The sequence below is a fragment of the Psammomys obesus genome, unplaced genomic scaffold, assembly GCF_907164565.1.
Source record: "Psammomys obesus unplaced genomic scaffold, mPsaObe1.curated_primary_1811, whole genome shotgun sequence".
In the NCBI taxonomy this organism is placed as follows: domain Eukaryota; kingdom Metazoa; phylum Chordata; class Mammalia; order Rodentia; family Muridae; genus Psammomys; species Psammomys obesus.
Genome location: NW_026596069.1, coordinates 11,084,426 through 11,103,399, shown reverse-complemented (window position 1 = coordinate 11,103,399; position 18,974 = coordinate 11,084,426). Strand labels below are relative to the sequence as shown.

Here is an 18,974-nt window from a genome sequence, read left to right as displayed (position 1 = left end):
TGGTAAGTAACTCAAACTGCCTACCCACAAGAGTTCTTAGATAAAAAAATTCTCTTTGTCAAAGCTACTATTAGCTTTATAGAGAGACAAACGTACAACAAGTGTTGAGGATCTATGATGGACAAAGAAAACTAGCAAGGGTCTGGGGGGAAGGGAAAGATCAGAAGACAGTGGTGCTTTAGAAACCAATGGAGAGGGGGACGGAGCCAAGATGGCGACTAGCCCACACAGCTTCTGAGCTGTGGAAGAGCTGAATGTCTGGGTTGGTGAGTGGAAGGATCTCTGAACCCAGGAAAACAACGGTGAGGCTTTCTAAACAACAGGGAACATCCCATGAGGTGAGAACTTTGGTCTTGGGTCACCCGGGGACTTGTTTGGGGAAGGAGAGAAACAAGTCTTTGATCTCCCTGCACTCCCCTCTCCCAGACCTCCCTCCTCCTCGGCACAGTGGACTCATCGAGATTTTCAGCACAGACCTAATTCCCTGGGATCTGCAGCGGCTGAGGCAGAGCTCCTAGCCCGTTAGTGGCAACTGCCAGCAGCACCTGGTCTCAGAGTCACAGACCCGCGCAGCGGCACTATCCTCCCAGGGCCCGAGTCTGCTAGTTGCCATACTGGCTCCGCAGGATCTCGATCACTGACTGTTAGGCCTGCCCAATCCCACAGCGACAAAGAATACGCTATATACTCACCAAAACTAGGCTGAAACGCCATACAAGCTAGGCATACCAGGTGCTGGGCGTCCGAATCTTGGAGAGAGAGCACAGTGGAGAGCCCTCAGGACTTCCCAGAAAGCATCTGGACTGGCAACCCAGTCTCCAGCTACAATGGGACTTCCTAACCTGGCAGTGGAGCAGCACTGAGCTGGCGGGGCACATCAGTCCTCCAGCTTAAGACCAACCAGGGCCAAACCAGAAAACAGCCTGGTTACCCCGATCCCTGCTGATGTGACCACCTTGAGAGTGAGTACGCCCTTGCATGTCTGCAGAGCCCCAGATCCACGCCCCTTCTAAAAGAGAAGCCAGGCATTGGTCCCCTCCCACCCACATATCCACTGTGGGAAACAGAGGGTCACTTGGGACATCAAGGCCCCTTCACTGCAGGTCCAGACACACGGCACCATCATCCCAGAGTCCCGGGTCTGCAAGCCAACATACTGGCCCTGCAGAACAGAACACCAACAGCACAGGCTCTAAGAGCAACAATCAATAAATGGGACCTCATGAAGCTAAAAAGCTTCTGTAAAGCAAAGGACACCGTCATCAAAACAAAACGAATGCCTACAGATTGGGAAAGAATCTTCACCAACCCTTTATCTGACAGAGGACTACTATCCAGTATATACACAGAACTAAATAAGCTGAAAAGCAACAAACCAAGTAATCCAATTAAAAAACGAGGAACAGAATTAAACAGAGAATTCTCAATAGAGGAATATCGAATGGCAGAGAAACACTTAAAGAAATGCTCAACCTCATTAGCCATTAGGGAAATACAAATCAAAAAGACCCTGAGATTTCACCTTACACTCATCAGAATGGCCAAGATGAAAAACTCAAGTGACAACACATGCTGGAGAGAGTGTGGAGAAAGGGGAACCCTCCTCCATTGCTGGTGGGAATGTAAACTGGTACAGCCACTTTGGAAGTCAATCTGGCGCTTTCTCAGACAATTAAGAATAGTGTTTCCTCAAGACCCAGCTATACCACTGCTAGGTATATACCCAAAATTTGCTCAAGTACGTAACAAGGACATTTGGTCAACCATGTTTGTAGCAGCCTTATTTGTAATAGCCAGAACCTGGAAACAACAACAGAGGAATGGATACCGAAATTGTGGTACTTTTACACAATGAAATACTACTCAGCAATCAAAAATGAAGAAATCATGAAATTTGCAGGCAAATGGTGGGATCTAGACAAGATCATTCTGAGTGAAGTATCCCAGAAGGAGAAAGACAAACATGGTATATACTCGCTTATATAGACCTACAAGATATGATAAACATAATGAAGTCTATACATCTAAAGAAGATAAACAAGAAAGCAGACACGGGGCAAGATGATCAATCCTCACTTAGAAAGACAAATGAGATGTGCATTGGACGTATGACAGGAGTCTACCACAGAAGGCATCTGAAAGACTCTACCAAGTTGTGTTTCAAAACAGATACTAAGACTCATAACCAAACCTTCGGCAGAAGGGGAATTAGTATGACGTGGAAAGGATAGGAGCCCCACAAGGACCAAATATATCTGGGCACAGGGTTTTTTTCTGAAACTGTTCCTCCAACCAAGGACCATGTATGGATATAACCTAGAACCTTTGCTCGGAGGAAGCTTGTGGTAGCTCAATAACCAATTGGTTTCCCATAGTAAGGGGAACAGGGACTATCTCTGACAGGAACTCAATGGCAGGCTCTTTGACCTCCCCACCCCCCAAGGGAGGAGCAGTCCTGCTAGGCCACAGAGGAGGACTCTGCAGCCAGTCCTGAAGATACCTGATAAAACAGGGCCAGACGAAAGGGAAGGAGGTCTTCCCCAATCTGTGGATTTGGAAAGGGGCAGGGAGAAGCTGAGGGTGGGAGGGTGGGATTGGGAGGGAATAAGGGAGCAGGATACAGATGGGATACAGAGTTAATAAAATGTAACTAATAATAATAAACAATAAAAAAAAAAAAACAAAGGAGATTATGGGTAGCCAAAATGGCTCACCAGTGGTGCCAGGCAAATTACTCTTTAATTGGAGACATAGACAAAGAGACAGACTGACTGACTGACTGACTGAATGAATGAACATCAACAACAGCTATTTCACTGGGTGCTTGAGAAAGAATGTTATGGTGGATGAGATGCTGAAGAACAAAGGGAAACACAATGGCATTCTTGGAGGGAACTAAGAACACATCTACCATTCCATCCATCTCGAGATCAATCTAAATGGACTGAGTTGAGAGGGACATAATAATAAGCAGAGTGTCATGGCAAACCCTACTCACACCTCAGATATCTAAGGTCTGCAGCTGACACAGTTGGTGGCATTTGTAGTTCCTATGCTTAGTTTGGAAAGCTCCTGATAATAAGCCACTGTACCATAGCAATACTCAGAGAAAGTACTGCACAAACTGTGCTCTCACCCATTCAGGTGTTTGCTGAATAGCACTATCATGGCCCCAGATAACCTATAGAACATATGTCTGCAGCTCTTGGACACTGACAGGTGGTTGGCCTAGCTGGCAACAACCTCTCAGATATTAAAATTTTATCCCACTACTGAGCATGCTAGTGTAGTACTCCACCATGTGACCTACAAAAATTGACAGGTACCCCACACCTACCTGAGTACACTAGGTCTAGAACTATAATGAGTCTGTTGTACCTGAAAGAACAGCATCTCAGATAGTGTGAGATCCACAAATTTTGCAGCAAAGGCCAGGGAAATCACCAACTTTACTGCTGAAGAAGCCATATGGACACTGAAATGTCCATGTGTTGCCAAACTCAATGCAGCATATTTAGTCAAGCCTCTAAAACAAATGGCATAAAGTCTTTTACTACAAAAGCCATTTTATAAAAGTCAGTGGAAACAACTGACTTATTAAATACAAACAAACAAAAAACAAAAACCCACCTGACAAAATGAAACAAGAAGCATGAAGCAAAGTAAAGCAAGATAAGGCCTTCAAGAAAACATTTTAGCAATACAGCCCAAAGAAAAGCAATTTATTGCTTAAGAAAGAAAAGTTTATGAGATGCAAGATATGAATGAACAAAGAAAAAGAAATGTAAGAAAGCAGCATGAAGCCAAAGAGCTAAATAATACAGTAAGAATATCACCAGTGGAACAGATCAAGCAAAAGGAACATTTCCAAGCTTGAATTCAAATCTTTGAAATATCCCAAGCAAGATTAAAAAATAAAAAAGCCTTTAAAATTTATAAGCCACTATCAAGAGTGCAAACTATTGCATTATGGGTATTAGAAGAAGGGAGAAGCATAGATAATGTATACAAGGAAATAATTACTGAAAATAGCTAGCAATTGAGAAAAAAAAAAAAAAAAAAGCCAAATCTTGGTATAGTTCCTGATACTCTAGTCTAGGAAGTTCAAAGGCACTAATGCTGTGGTTCTCAACCTTCTTAATGCTTCAACCCTTTAATACAGTTCCTCATGTTGTGGTTAGTCCAACAATAAAATTATTTTCATTGCTACTATATAACTGTAATTTAGATACTGTTATGAATCATTATATAAATATTTTTGGAATATTTATAAAAAAAGGTTTGTCAAAGGATCACAACCCATAAGTTGAGAGCCACTGCCCTAACGGATTATAACAAGAATAATGAATAACATGGTATAAATAAACTATCAAAATCTTAAGAAGATAATTTTAAGAACAGAAGTACGGTCATGTTTTATTGGCCTATAGATGTACTTAGATTGATGAAGCATTCATCAGAGTATGTTTATTAGTGTTGCTAGATTAAATGAGACAGGAGACCCATTCTAAATGCGGGGGCCAATATCCCATAAAATGAGGTCCTGGTGGAGTACAAAGTGAGAAAGGAGAAAGACCACTAACACAGGCAGTTCTCTTTTTCTGTTTCCTGGCCACCATCATATAAGCTGCTCTGCCTTGCTATACCTTCCCTGCCATGACTGATTGAAACCTCCAAAACTATAAGACAAATTTCATTTCTCCCCCTTCCTTTCTCAAACTAAAAAAAAACCAGAAGGAGTCTAACATCAGACTTCTTCAGAAACTATACAAATGAGGAAAGAATTAGATATGCTCAGGGTTCTGAAAAAAACAAAAAAGTGAACCAAATATTACACAGGGACAAAATAGCTTTTAAATATTAAGACTTATTAAATCTTCCTAAAACAAGGAGAAACTGAGTGATTTGTCACCACAACATTGATACTACAATAAATGATTTGCACTAGAAGTGAAGGATGACATCTTCTTACTTCTGGACTGACAACTTTTCCTAGTCCAGAATCATGTGAAAAGAGAATCTCAGTGAGGGCTTATGTAGATTGTATTATCTGTGAGCATATCTAAAGAGGATTGTCTTAATTGCTTATGATAGATAACTGATGTGCCTACTGTGGGTATCACCATTCCCTAGACAGGGAATCCAGGAGTATGTAAGTATAGAGATGGAATTGAGCACAACTCAGCACACATACATTTATTTCTCTCTGTTTTTGACTGAGGATATGATTACCTGCCTCAGATTCTTGCTTTGGCTTCCCGCAATGAAAGGCCATGTGAAATGTGAGCTAAAATAAACCATTTCTTCCCTACATTGTTTTGGTCAGGGTATTCTGTTAGAGAGTTAATAGTCACCTTCATGAAAACATATCAAAGTTACAAAAAAAGAAAAAAAACCTGACAAACAATACCACCAATAAAACAAAAAACCCAGCAGAAACATGAAAGAGAGAATAAATTATCATTAACAGTAGATAACCAAACCATAGAATGGGCAATGGGCAACAGGAGAGAATATAAAATATACACAGGCTCTAGAAAATTACAAGGAAAAAAACCAAAAAGGCAATAATTCCTTTAGCAGCAATAACCTTAAATGTAAAGGATTAATGTTCCCTAATTAAAAGATACAGACTGATTTCTGACATGAACTCAATGGCTGGCTCTTTGACACCCCCCCCCCCCCCCAGGGAGGAGTAGCCTTGCTAGGCCACAGAGAAGGACATTGCAGCTAGTCCTGAAGATACTTGATAAGCTAGGGTCAGATGGAAGGGGAGGAGGAACTCCCCTATCAGTGGACTTGGAAAGGGGCAGGGAGGAGATGAGGAAGGGAATGTGGGATTGGGAGGGAATGAGGGAGGAGGCTACGGCTGGGATACAAAGTAAATAACCTGTGATTATATAAAAAAATATTAAATAAATAAACAAACAAACAGACTGGCCGAATGCAGAGCAAACAAATCAAAGCATAAACCCAAACACCATGATATGCTGCCTGCTAGAAACTCTCTTTACTACATAGTACACAGAATCTGAGAGAGTAAGTATGAAAGGTTTATGTGCTATGATTTGGGTCTTGGCTGTCTCCCACAGGCTCATGGATTAAATACTTGGGAAATGGTGGAACTTTTATAAGGTGAAATCTAGTTGGAAGTCTAGATCAGTGAGAGCATGTCCTTCAGGGGGATAGTGGATTCCAGCCTTTCTCCCTTTCATTTCTGTATCCTAGTTGCTAGGAAGTGAACATGTTTCTTCAATATACAATCCAGCCATACTATACTACCTTTACAAAGGTTGAGATCTTCAAAACCGTGAGCCAAAACAAACATTTTGTCTTTTCAAATGGATTTATCTCAGGTATTGATTACAGTAATTAAAAACTGACCACCAACCATAACATGCAAAAAGAAATCAAAAGTGAGTAGCAGTAACTGTAGAAAGAGATGGTCACTATATAAATGAAGTGCATCAATTCAACAAGAGGAAGTAACAATTATAAATATATGTGCATAAGTATACATGCCCAAACATTAAATAAAGACATTTACTCTAACAAAGGAACAGGCTCTCAAATAACAACAGTAAGGTACTGAAGCCATTTTATCAACAGATAACTTTTATTGGTAGACAAGTCATACATAAAAATCAACAAAAAACAGAGTTAAGCTATACTTGAGACCTTATGGACATAATACACATTTACAGACCCTTTCATCCAAAAGTTGCAGAAAACCACTCTTCTTATTAGCACATGAAACATTCTATAAGAAAATGATAAGCTATAAAGCAAGTCTTAAGAAATTCAAAGAAAATTCTGAGCACAGTAGAATAAAAACTGGAAGTCAGTAAGAGGAACTTAAGAAAACACACATGTATCCGTTAAATAACATTTTCTTTAGTGAACAGTGAATCAATGAAGAAATCAAAGAGAATGTAAACATTTTTATAATGATATATTTAAAAAGATTTATTTATGCATTTTATGTATATGGTTGCTCATGTCTACATGAACATCTGCACATCAGAAGACAGAATCAGACAGTTGTGAGCTTTCATGTAGGTGCTGGGAATTGAACTCAGGAGCTTTCAAAGAGCAAGTGAGCACTCTTATTCACCAAACCATTTCTCCAGGTCCTTTTTTTTTTTTTTTAAACGTTTCTTAAAACAAGGGTAATGTAAAAATTTAAATATCTTAATAACATAACTTACAAGGTATAGCAAAAGCAGCCTTAAGAGAGTTATACCAGTCAGTGCCTACACAAACATGAAAAGACTTCAAATCCATACTCTAATAATATAACCAAGGAACCAAAAAAGCAAGAACAAACCAGAATTGCTGGAGAAAATTTATAACCAACCAAAAAAATTAGAATCAGGAGGACACAGAAAGCTGGAATAGACCAATACCAAATAAGAATAGAAGAGGAATAAAGTCTTCCAACAAAGAAAACCCAGGAATGGATGACTTTACTGCAGACCTTCCCAAATACTTAAGGAAAAACTAATATCATTTCTTCTCAAACTATCCAGAATCTAAAAGAGGCAACCCTTCCAAATGTATTTACAAGGCCAATACTAATCTGATACTAAAAACAGATATGGAAACAATGTGTCAGAGTGGTACCAAGGAATAGTAGTAGAGGAAGAGAGGCCATAGATAGCTAGAGAATAACTGGGAGGTGAAAAAAGGGACAATCATTTAGACCAGGGCCTTTAAAAAATTAAAAGTTTTTTTTTTTTTTCTAATTTATTTACTTTACATTTTCCTCCTGGTCCCATCCTTCCTCCCTCTTTTGCCTATCCTCTTCCCCTAGTCCTCAGAAATGGGAGCTCTCCTCCCCTACCAACTGATCCCAGCCTATCAAGTCTCATCATGACTGCCTGCATCCTCTTCCTCTGTGGCAGGATTAGGGTGACCCACCAAGGGGAAGTAATAGAGGAGCAGGCAATAGAGTCCATGTCAGAGATAGCTGCTGTTCCCCTTACTAGAGATTCTAGTTGGCTGAGCTGCTTATTGGCTACATCTGAACAGGGGCCTAGATCTTCTCCATGTATGGTCCTTGGTTGGTGCATTAGTCGCCCCCTTAGACCAGGGCTTTAATAAAGTATAGCATGAAGGCCCTCTGCACCTGCCATGTCACTTCTTTCTTTTTATTTTGTATGGTTTTTCAAGACAGGGTCTCTCCATGTAGCGTTGGCTGTTCCAGAACTCACTTTGTAGACCAAGCTGGCTTTGAACTCAGAGCTCTCCCTTCCTCTAACTCCTGGGTGGTGCATTACTACACCCAACTGTCAATTTTTTTATATACAAAAATATTTAATCAGTCACACACTTGCATTTCAGTACTGCTGATGGCTGCTTTCAATGTTCCCACAGCAGAAATGAGTTGCTGTGACAGACTGAGACACCAGAGCCTAAACTTTAGTATTTGTTACCTTAAATAAAATACTTAACTGAACCCTGACTTAAACAGTTTTTATATGCTTTGCTTGCAAAGGAACAAATGCTTAAACAACTAGAAGAAACATATTGAAGGTTTTGCTTTTTTTAATTTAGATTCTAAAGAGATGACCAAGACCCTATAAAGAAGCTGCCAATGTACTGCAGAGGAAGGAAATGAAGCATTAACCAAAAGGGTAAGAGCTTGGGGAGCTGAAAGGGATTGTCACTTGTTATGTGGTAAAATGCTTACAATAAAACCACAGTCGGAGTGTGTGGAGGGCATATTCTAAGGCTTGTTGTATGATTATTAATATTAATATTGATTATTATTAATATGATAATTATTAATATGATTATTAATGGAGCAGTTATTATTCCTTAATCTGCTACTATAGAAATAAAAGTACACTGACACCTGTTAGATTTTTAATAACCTAACCCACTGGGCCTGGGAGATACAAACCTCCTAAACTACCTTGTTATCTCCCAGCCCAAATCCCCAGTTATTTGCTCCAACATTCCTATCTAGGCTACTTCCCATCCAAAATTCCCACAGATACTTGCACCTGCTCCATTTGGGCTGCTTCTCTCCATCATGCCAATCCTCAGAGCAAGCTCCTCCCAGCCATGTGCTTCTTGTAACTCACTGTGATCTCCTTTCTCCTTCCTTCTTGCACCTCTGTCTCCCATGATCCCTTCTGCCATCCTCAAAGCCTGCACAACTTCACTCCACCTACATCTCTTCTGCCCAACCCAGGTGCAGGCAACTTTTATTGGCCAGCAGGGGTAATTTGGGAGGCAAGTTTACATAGCATCATTTGGTTTATGTAAGAATGTTCTCGTAAAATAGTAAAGATCTCAATTAACACTTGAATACATAGTAGTTCCAGATCAACCACAACAAAATCTGAAAAGAAAAGGGATATTTTGCCAAACTGTGAACTGTAGTTTGATGATAAGCATACTCCACTGGAGAGTCTAAACAATCAAGAACTGTTAGGGACTCTGTAATCATGCAATGTTACCAAGATGCTTAGTAATAATATGACTTTCTTGGCACTGGTATGCTGTAAAAATTAAGAGGCAGATTCTTTTCATTATATCTGAACCATGAAAAGTCCTGTTAATGAAAAGCATTAAGTCTGCTTAACTGCCAGAGGAAAACTAGGAAGCATCAGCTACAGATCTGGGTACTGGTTTCCTGAAACACTTACACTTTACCCATTTTCTTTCTAGCATACTCACGTTTGTACATATGTATGTATGTGTATGTGCCTGTATGTGTGTATAGTATTTATACAGTGTGTATGTACACACACACACACACACACACACACACACACACACACACACAAGCATGGCGTATAATACCCATGGCTTCCAAGTGTCAGAGAAGACATTTCCCTGGGAAAGTAGAATGGAATAAAAGGCAGCTGTGGTCTGACATGAGACTAAGTTTTTTGCCCTAGTATTTTTTCCCTGGGGGCATTAAAATTAAGCTTTCTTTGTTGGGAGATAAAGATTCCACACAGAAACACTTACCTGTTCCCATGAAGAAATCATATGACGTTCAGCAGGCAGCTTTTCTATTATGCTCACCTCTGTCACACCTGGGGAAGATTCTAGAAGGAAGAGGAGGAAGAGAAGAAGAAAGAGTACAAAGTTGTAATTGGCCTGTTCACACATTCTTTACTTTGGTTAAGTTGTTATTACTACTTTATTTTATGTCTATCCAATCCACCTAATGCACATTTACATCCCTGTGAGCAAAGCAAAAAAGTGGCTGAGCCCTCAAATGCCCAGTACCATAACTTTGTAGGACAGAGCACAACCCAAAGGAAGATCACCACCAAAACCTTTTCAACCCTCTACGTTTATCTCGTTGAACAAAGTACAGAGATTATAAACTTTTACTGATTTCACACTGGACTTCTTGGTAAATATCTGTACTTAACAGTTATAGAGTAAGAAATAGTAACTATTTAACTTTCTATAAAAAATAAGACTTATCCAGAAGTGGTGGTTCATGACTTTAATCCACCACTCAGGAATCAGAAGCAGGCAGGCAGGTGTACAAAGCAAGTTCCAGGACAGCCAGGACTACATTGACTCTGACTAAAGAAAATCCAGAAAACTGTAACAAGAGACTTGATTTCTAACTTTATTCTAAATAAATTCATCTCCCGAACATATTGTTCTGCTTAATGGAGTTCAGGATTTAAAAGCTAAGCTAAACTAGGCATGGTGGTGCCAACCTCTATGGAATTACCTGATAGACAAAGGGAACTGGATCTACAGAAGTAGAGCCTGCTCTAAGTGAGTTCCAGGCCAGCCTAGGCTGCACAGCAAAACAATGCCTAAATAAACAAATGCAAGACTGGGGTTGGGGAGATGGCACAGAATGTAAAGCTTGCTATGCAGTTTTGATGTGTAGAGGATGTGAATTCTCATCCATAAAACAAAGAAACAACAACAATAAAGAAACAACAAACACTACCAGTCAATCACCTGAAAGATAACAATTCATCACTTCCAGGTTTTATAGTGCCCTGTTATCAACCTTTATTTCAGACTGTAGGCTTGTAGAATTCTGAGAGTAAACTGCTATCATTCTAAGCTACTCAGTCTGTGGTACTTTTTAGGGAAGCCCTAGTAAACTAATGCAAAGTTTAACTGCTTTTTGTGATACTGTATGTACTATTTTTACTGTCACCACTCTTCACACCATCGTTACAGGAAGCCATGATAAAATCACATCCACAAGCCCTCTTCTTGCTCTGCCCCATACTTAGATTTATTTCCAAGTTAATCTTGTTTAGTACTTTTGGTTGGCAAAACAGGGGCTTTAACATATTTTTGTTTGATTTTATCTTTTTCCATAATTCACATCCTTCGCTCTGGTATCAATTTTCCCATTGCCTCTATGTCTCTAATCCCCCTAAATGACATCTGTCCTCACATTCGATTATGTTGTAGCACGTTTCTGATACACATACGAGTGTGTCCATGCTTCTGTTTACATATATTTCAAGTTCTACCTCCACCATAAAACCACTTCTAGTCTTCATGTAGTCAGTAGATACATGAATGGAGATGAATCTTTATTTTCTTCTGACCTAAGTAAGACAAAACCCTACTATTTTCTTTGGCAGAAGAAGTAAAAATTGAAATATTTTGAAAAGTTAAAAATTACTATAGAATTACAATATTTTTTCTACTTTTGTTCAGTGTTCTAAGCCACTGAAACCATGGTACTAGAGTTAAAACATGGATGATTTTTTTTTTTCTACATCCCTGGAAATTAGGATAGAAGATGCTGTCTAGTCCTTCATTGGTTCTTGAATAGCACTATTGTTTGACTATACAAATGGAGTACTCTGGTGTCTAAAGTTAAAAAAGGACACACAATTACCCACCGTTTAAATTCCCTGTAGACGCTCACTCTAAAGTTGTGTGGTATCAATTCCTTCCTTCTTCATGTGTTCATACCACTTCTCCACTGCAAGGTAGTTTTATTTCTACCTCTTTAAATTTGGAATTGTTTTGTAACTGTATCAACCAATAATACCAATAAAAACAGGCTATGCCAGTTTTAGACTTTAAGACAAAAGAAAGTTCTTTTTCTTTTTTTTAATATTTTTTATTTTTAAATAATTTTATACATTCACTTGTATCCCAGCTGTAGCCCTCTCCCTCTTTCCCTCCCAATCCTCCCCTCTCTCCCTCATCTCCTCCCTGCCCCCTTCTGAGTCCACTGAGTCCACTGAGAGGGGGTGTCCTCCTCTCCTGTCTGGCCCTAGCTTATCAGGTATCTTCAGGATGGTTGTTGCAGTGTCTAGTTCTCCTTTTCTTTTCTTTGGATCTGAAGCTACTACACAACAAACCCAAGCTAGTCTTCTGGAAGTAGAAGCAACAAAGAACATCTGGGTGGGCAGTTACATGAATGCAGATGCCATCAGGTAATTATAGTTGCTATTTAACTGTAAATACTTTTGAGATCCCAAATGAGAAGTACCTCAGTTAAACTCAGTCAGCCCTCTGAACTAGAAGAGTTAACTCTTTGTTTCAAACCACTGTGTATTTGAGGTAGACCAATGGAACACATTTCTTAATAGAACGGCATCCTTTGAGTCAACTATCAATGATTTGAGACTTAATTAGGATTTGCTATGGCCTTAGCTTGGGAAAATTACTAACAGGTATTAAAAACTGTTAAGAAACACTGTTAGAAGAAACACTGCCAGTTAGATACACAAAATAATGTTAAAAAATGTGAAAACTTCAGGATAATGCACAATTACGTTAAACTGGGCAAAAATGACCCTGAGTATCATAGCAGTTAGAGGCAGGAGGTCACTGAAGACATCAAACATGTCAAAAATAATGCCCAGTTGATCTTGTGAAATGACATGGCAATTTTTGCATACTGGCTCAGTAAAGACCTACTTCTTTTCCTACTTCTTTTCGCATCTTTGTGTTGCAGACACTGGCCAGTCAATGACTTCAATTTTCAGATTCTATCGAAACTAAAGTCCCTCAGGCAAGGTCAACTTTATATAGAAACCTACTCTCATAATAAAATCACAACAAATAATGATCAGGTGAGGCAGCAGGCAAATAGAGACTGGTTTCTTAGAAACATAACCTGTGGTATTTTGATTTCAAGGGGTCACTGTAGCGGTATAAGCAGTAGCAAGAGCAATTTTTTTATATAAAAAGTAATTATAAATTCTTTTTCCCCAACTTCATTATACTAGTTACAGGTACTTCCTATTCAACATCTCCTTTTTTTTTTTTTTTTGATTCTTCAGCCTTGTCCCAAGTTTTTTTTAAATTTTTTATTTAACTTTTATTAATTACACTTTATTCATTTTGTATCTGCCCATAAGCCCCTCCCTCCTCCCCTCCCGGTCCCACCCTCCCCCCCTTTCTGCATGCATGCCCCTCCCCAAGTCCACTGATAGGGGAGGTCCTCCTCTCCTTCTTTCTGATCTTAGTCTATCAGTTCTCATCAGAAGTGGCTGCATTGTCAGGGTTCTAGGTTATCTCCATGAATAGTCCTTGGTTGGAGTATGAATCTCTGGGAAGTTCCCTGTGTTCAAATTTTCTTGTTCTGTTGCTCTCCTTGTGGAGTTCCTGTCTTCTCCAGCTCTTATTATTTCCCACTTTTTACATAAAATTCCATTCACTCTGCCCAACAGTTGGCTATCAGGTTCAGCATCTGCTTTGACAGTCTGCACGGCAGAGGCTTTCAGAGGCCCTCTGTGGCAGGTTCCGAGGTTGTTTCCTGTTTTCTTCTTCTGGCTTTCAGAGGCCCTCTGTAGGAGGTTCCTAGGTTGTTTCCTGTTTTCTTTTTCTTCTGATGTCCATCCTCTTTGCCTTTCAGGATGGGGATTGAACATTTTAGTTAGGGTCCTCTCTTTTGCTTAGGTATAGAGGAAAAAGAAGACTCCCTTCTCTAAGGCCCAGAAAATATTTTCAACAAAATCATTGAAGAAAATTTCCCTAAGTTAAAGGAGAGGCCAGTAAGAATACATGAGGCCTACAGAACACCCAACAAATTTGACCAGAAAAGAAAATCCTCCCGCCACATAATAATCAAAACAGTAAGTATACAGAACAAAGAAAAAATACTAAAAGCTGCAAGGGAAAAAGGCAAGTAACATATAATGGCAAACCCATTAGAATCACACCTGACTTTTCAACAGAGACTATGAAAGCTAGAAGGGCCTGGACGGATATCATGCAGACCCTAAGAGAACACAGATGTCAGCCCAGGCTACTATACCCAACATCTACTTTTTTTGCAGTAAGTTTCTCACTTCAGTTCTCCCAATGACTTTGTAGGTCCACTTCCCTTAGTTGACCCTTGGGCTAAACTGTAATTGTAGCTTTAATCTAGCCAGAGTGGATTCTATTGCTTGCAGTTAAGAACCATGAAAAGTACATAGTTTTGGTTTGTGGATTCAGCATTGGAAAATACTTAAAGAAAGATGTCATTTACATGACAAGAACTGTGGCCACCCAAAAAACCAAAACCAAAACCAACCAACCAACCATGGCCCATTCCCCAAAAAACAACAAAAACAAAAACCAACCAACCAACCATGAAAGGCTTTGGAATACAAGAAATACTAATGCAGTCTCTAAGAGCCAGATGAAGAAGATAAAGATAATCTTTAGCTTGATAAGAATATTAAAAGACCTTGATTTTCCTGGGCCCCAGCTCTACCAACAGTCTTAGGCAGCAGCCATTAATGACTACTAGCAGCAGTGAGGTCTACCCTGTGCCCTCCACATGCCATTTCCTGGGCTCCAGCTCCACCTGCAATTCCAGAGGGGCAGCCATTAGGGATTACCAGAGGCAGTGTCCATCAGGGACTACCAGGGACCTCCAAGCCTGACAACATGTGACAAATGGCTAAATGCCAATGTAAGAACATACTCAACAAAATCCAGAGCAATATGGCAACACCAATATAGGCAGCCATCCTACTATATCAAGCTCTGGATATCGTAACACAATTGAAGCGCAAGAAAATGGCCTTAAATCTAATCAAGACGATAGAGGCTTTTAAAGAGGAAATGAATAAGTCCCTCATGAAATTACAGGAGAACATAGGCAAACAGGAGAAGGAAATGAATAAAACTGTTCAAGACCTGCAAATGGTAATAAAAGCAATAAACAAAACACAATCTGAGGCAATTTTGAAGATGGAAAACCTAGGAAACAGAACAGAAACTACAGATGCAAGCATCATCAACAAACTACAAGAGATGGAAGAAAGAATCTCAGGAATAGAAGATACAATAGAAGAAATCAATACATTGGTAAAAGAAATGCTAAATCTAAAAAGTTTCTAACAGAAAATATCCAGGAAATTTGGGACACCATGAAAAGACCAAACCTAAAAATAATAAGAATAGATGAAAGAAGATTCCAGCTCAAAGGCCCAGAAAATATCTTCAACAAAAATCATAGAAGAAAATTTACCTAACCTTAAGGAAGAGACGCCTATAAAAGGAAAAGAAGGCTACCAAATAGATTGGACCAAAAAAGGAAATCCACCCTCCACATAATAATCAAAACACTAAATGTATATAGAACAAAAAAAGTATATTAGAAGCAGCAAGGGATAAAGGCAGATCTATTAGAATCACACCAGATGCCAGGTATAGTAGTGCACACCTGTAATCCCAGGACTTGGGGAGACAGAGGCAGGTGGAACTCTGTGAGTTCAAGGCCAGCCTGGTCTATAAAGTGAGTCTAGGACAGCCAAGGCTACACAGAGAAACCCTATCTAAAAAGAAAACAGCAACAAAAATTACACAAGACTTCTCAACAGAGACTTTAAAAGCGAGAAGTGCTTGGGTGGATATGTTGTAGACCCTAAGAGACCACAGATGCCAGCTCAGACCAGGGACATGGTCTATGCCTAGGTCTATATAGTAGCCCTCCTTTATACAAGTGATAAATGGGCTGAGAAAGAAATTAGGGAGTCAACAGCCTTCACAATAGCCATAAATAATATTAAATATCTTGCTGTAACTCTAACCAAACAAGTGAAATACATACAAGAACTTCAAGACCCTGAAGAAAGAGTTTGAAGAAGAAATCAGAAGATGGAAAGCTCTCCCGTGTTCATAGATCAATAGGATTTACACTTTAAAAATGGCCATCCTTCCTAAAGCAAACTACAGATTCAATGAAATTCCTACCAAAATTCCAACACAATTTTTTTTATTTTTATTAATTACACTTTATTCACTTTGTATCCCCCCCATAAACCTCTCCCTCCTCCCCTCCCGATCCCATCCTCCCATCCCCTTCTTCACACATGCCCCTCCCCAAGTCCACTGATAGGGAAGGTCCTCCTCTCCTTTCTTCTGATCTTAGTCTATCAGATCTCATCAGGAGTGGCTGCACTGTCGTCTTCTGTGGCCTGGTAAGGCTGCTCCCCACCCAGGGGGAGGTGATCAAAGAGCAGGCCAATAAGATTATGTCAGAGGCAGTCCCTCTTCCCATTACTATGGAACCCACTTGGACACTACACTGCCATGGGCTACATCTGTGCAGGGGTTCTAGGTTATCTCCATGCATGGTACTTGGTTGGAGCATGAGTCTCTGGGAAGACCCCTGTGTTCAAATTTCTGGTTCTGTTGCTCTCCTTGTGGAGTTCCTGTCCACTCCAGATCTTACTATTTCCCACTTCGCCCAACAGTTGGCCCTATGTCTCAGCATCTGCTTTGATAGTCTGCAGGGCAGAGCCTTTCGGAGGCCCTCCGTGGCGGGTTTCTAGCTTGTTTTCCGTTTTTTTCTTCTTCTGATGTCCTTCCTCTTTGCCTTTCAGGATGGGGATTGAACATTTAGTCAGGGTCCTCTCTCTTGATTAGTTTCTTTAGGTGTACAGATTTTAGTAGGTTTATCCTATATTACATGTCTATATGAGTGAGTATATACCGTGTGTTTCTTTCTGCTTCTGGGACACCTCACTCACAATGCTCCTTTTTCCAGGTCCCACCATTTACCTGCAAATTTCATGATTTCCTTATTTTTCATTACTGAGTAATATTGTGTAGATATACCACAATTTCTGCATTCTTCAGTTGAGGGGCATCTGGGCTGTTTCCAGCTTCTGGCTATTACAAATAAAGCTCCTACAAACATGGTTGAGCAAATGTCCTTATTGTGTACTTTAGCCTCTTTTGGATGTATGCCTAGGAGTGGTATGGCTGGATCTTGAGGAAGCACTATTCCTAGTTGTCTGAGAAAGCACCAGATTGATTTCCAGAGTGGTTGTACAAGTTTACATTCCCACCAGCAGTGGAGGAGGGTTCCCCTTTCTCCACAGCCTCTCCTGCATGTGTTGTCACTCTAGTTTTTCATCTTGGCCATTCTGATGGGTGTAAGGTAAAATCTCAGGGTCGTTTTGATTTGCATTCCCTGATGGCTAATGAGGTTGAGCATTTCTTTAAGTGTTTCTCTGCCATTCTATATTCCTCTACAGAGAATTCTGTTTAGCTCTGTTCCCCATTTTTTAATTGGGTTACTTGGTTTGCTGCTTTTCAGCTTCTTTAGTTCTTTATATATACTGGATATTAGCCCTCTGTCAGAAAAAAGGGTTGGTGAAGATTCTTTACCAATCTGTAGGCATTCGTTTTGTTTTGATGATGGTGTCCTTTGCTTTACAGAAGCTTTTCAGTTTCATGAGGTCCCATTTATTGATTGCTGCTCTTAGAGCCTGTGCTGTTGGTGTTCTCTTAAGGAAATTTTCTCCTGAACCAATGAGTTCTAGGGTATTCCCCACTTTTTCTTCTAACCGATTTAATGTGTCCGGTTTTATGTTGAGGTCTTTGATCTACTTGGACTTTAGTTTTGTGCAGCGTGGTAAGTGTGGATCTATTCCACCACAATTTTTTATAGACCTTGATAGAGCAATTTTCAACTTCACATGGAAAAATAAAAAAATCCAGGATGCTGAAAACAATCCTGTGCAATAAAAGAACCCCTGGAGGTACCACCACCCCTAATTTTAAGTTTTACTTAAAAGCAATAGTAATAAAAAGCGCATGGTACTGGTATAAGAGTATCAAAAAACTTAATCTATTCTATAAACTAAAGAGTTAGGAAAGACTACATATGAAATCAGGGACAAAGTGAGATGTTAGAGGATGGGACAGACAGTACAGGGTCAGGAGTGGATGGACAACATAGAAAATTAGTTAACAAAACTCAAACTGAGGTTAATAATACCGTAATATGACCAGCTTGTGGGGCTGGTTAATAGAAACTTTTTTCCTTTTCTTTTTTCACATCAATAAAGCTATTGTGCTCAAATGTGGCAATGAAACAATAACATGGTATTCTTTTGAGGGTCTGAAATCTTGATAGCTGTGATCAGTTGCTTTGCTTATGTGACTAGACCCCAGTACAACTCTGGAATCTGGTCTTTGCTTGTAGGCACAATCAGGATTGGACACAGGATTTTGTGTTTGTTAAACTAGCACTTTGTCACTGAACAATATCTCCAGACAAGGACTTTGAGTTTTATGCAGCCTTCCTTGTATAGTAACACTACATACATACTGCTGCATATCACTGGTTAAGGAAGGAATATACTCTGTGTGAATACTTACTGGAGGAAAAATTTCATAAGCAAAACTGCTCGACTCTATTTGATATGTCTTTTTACTGATTAGCATAATAAATATAAAAAATATGTTGAGAATACTACTGTCTTTGAGTCCCATCCTTCTAGTCAATCACTGAATGGTTGGTTGTGGACAGGTAACAATTTCACATTAACAGTTATGAGTCAGCCTGTGTATTCTTTTGGAAACCATACATAGCTGGATTGAGTTATTTAAGATTTTGATTTAAGATTTTTATTGATACTCATTTATGCTACATTTTCTTTTGGAGATATAATTTGCTTTTTAAATTTTTTATTGTTCATTTTTATGTATATGGTGGTTTTATCTGCATGTATTTTTGTTTGCCACATGTGTGCAGTGCCAGTGGAGGCCAGAAA

At 39.6% G+C, this 18,974-nt stretch overlaps 1 protein-coding gene across 1 annotated transcript in view; it reads right to left on the bottom strand.

The window, feature by feature from the left end:
* Tpgs2 (tubulin polyglutamylase complex subunit 2) overlaps positions 1-18,974 on the bottom strand; it is a 53,118-nt gene that overhangs the window by 24,804 nt on the left and 9,340 nt on the right. Inside the window, exon 2 of the mRNA XM_055625419.1 lies at positions 9,985-10,064. Within this exon, the coding sequence (XP_055481394.1) occupies positions 9,985-10,064 (80 nt within the window). The remainder of the gene's footprint in view (positions 1-9,984; positions 10,065-18,974) is intronic.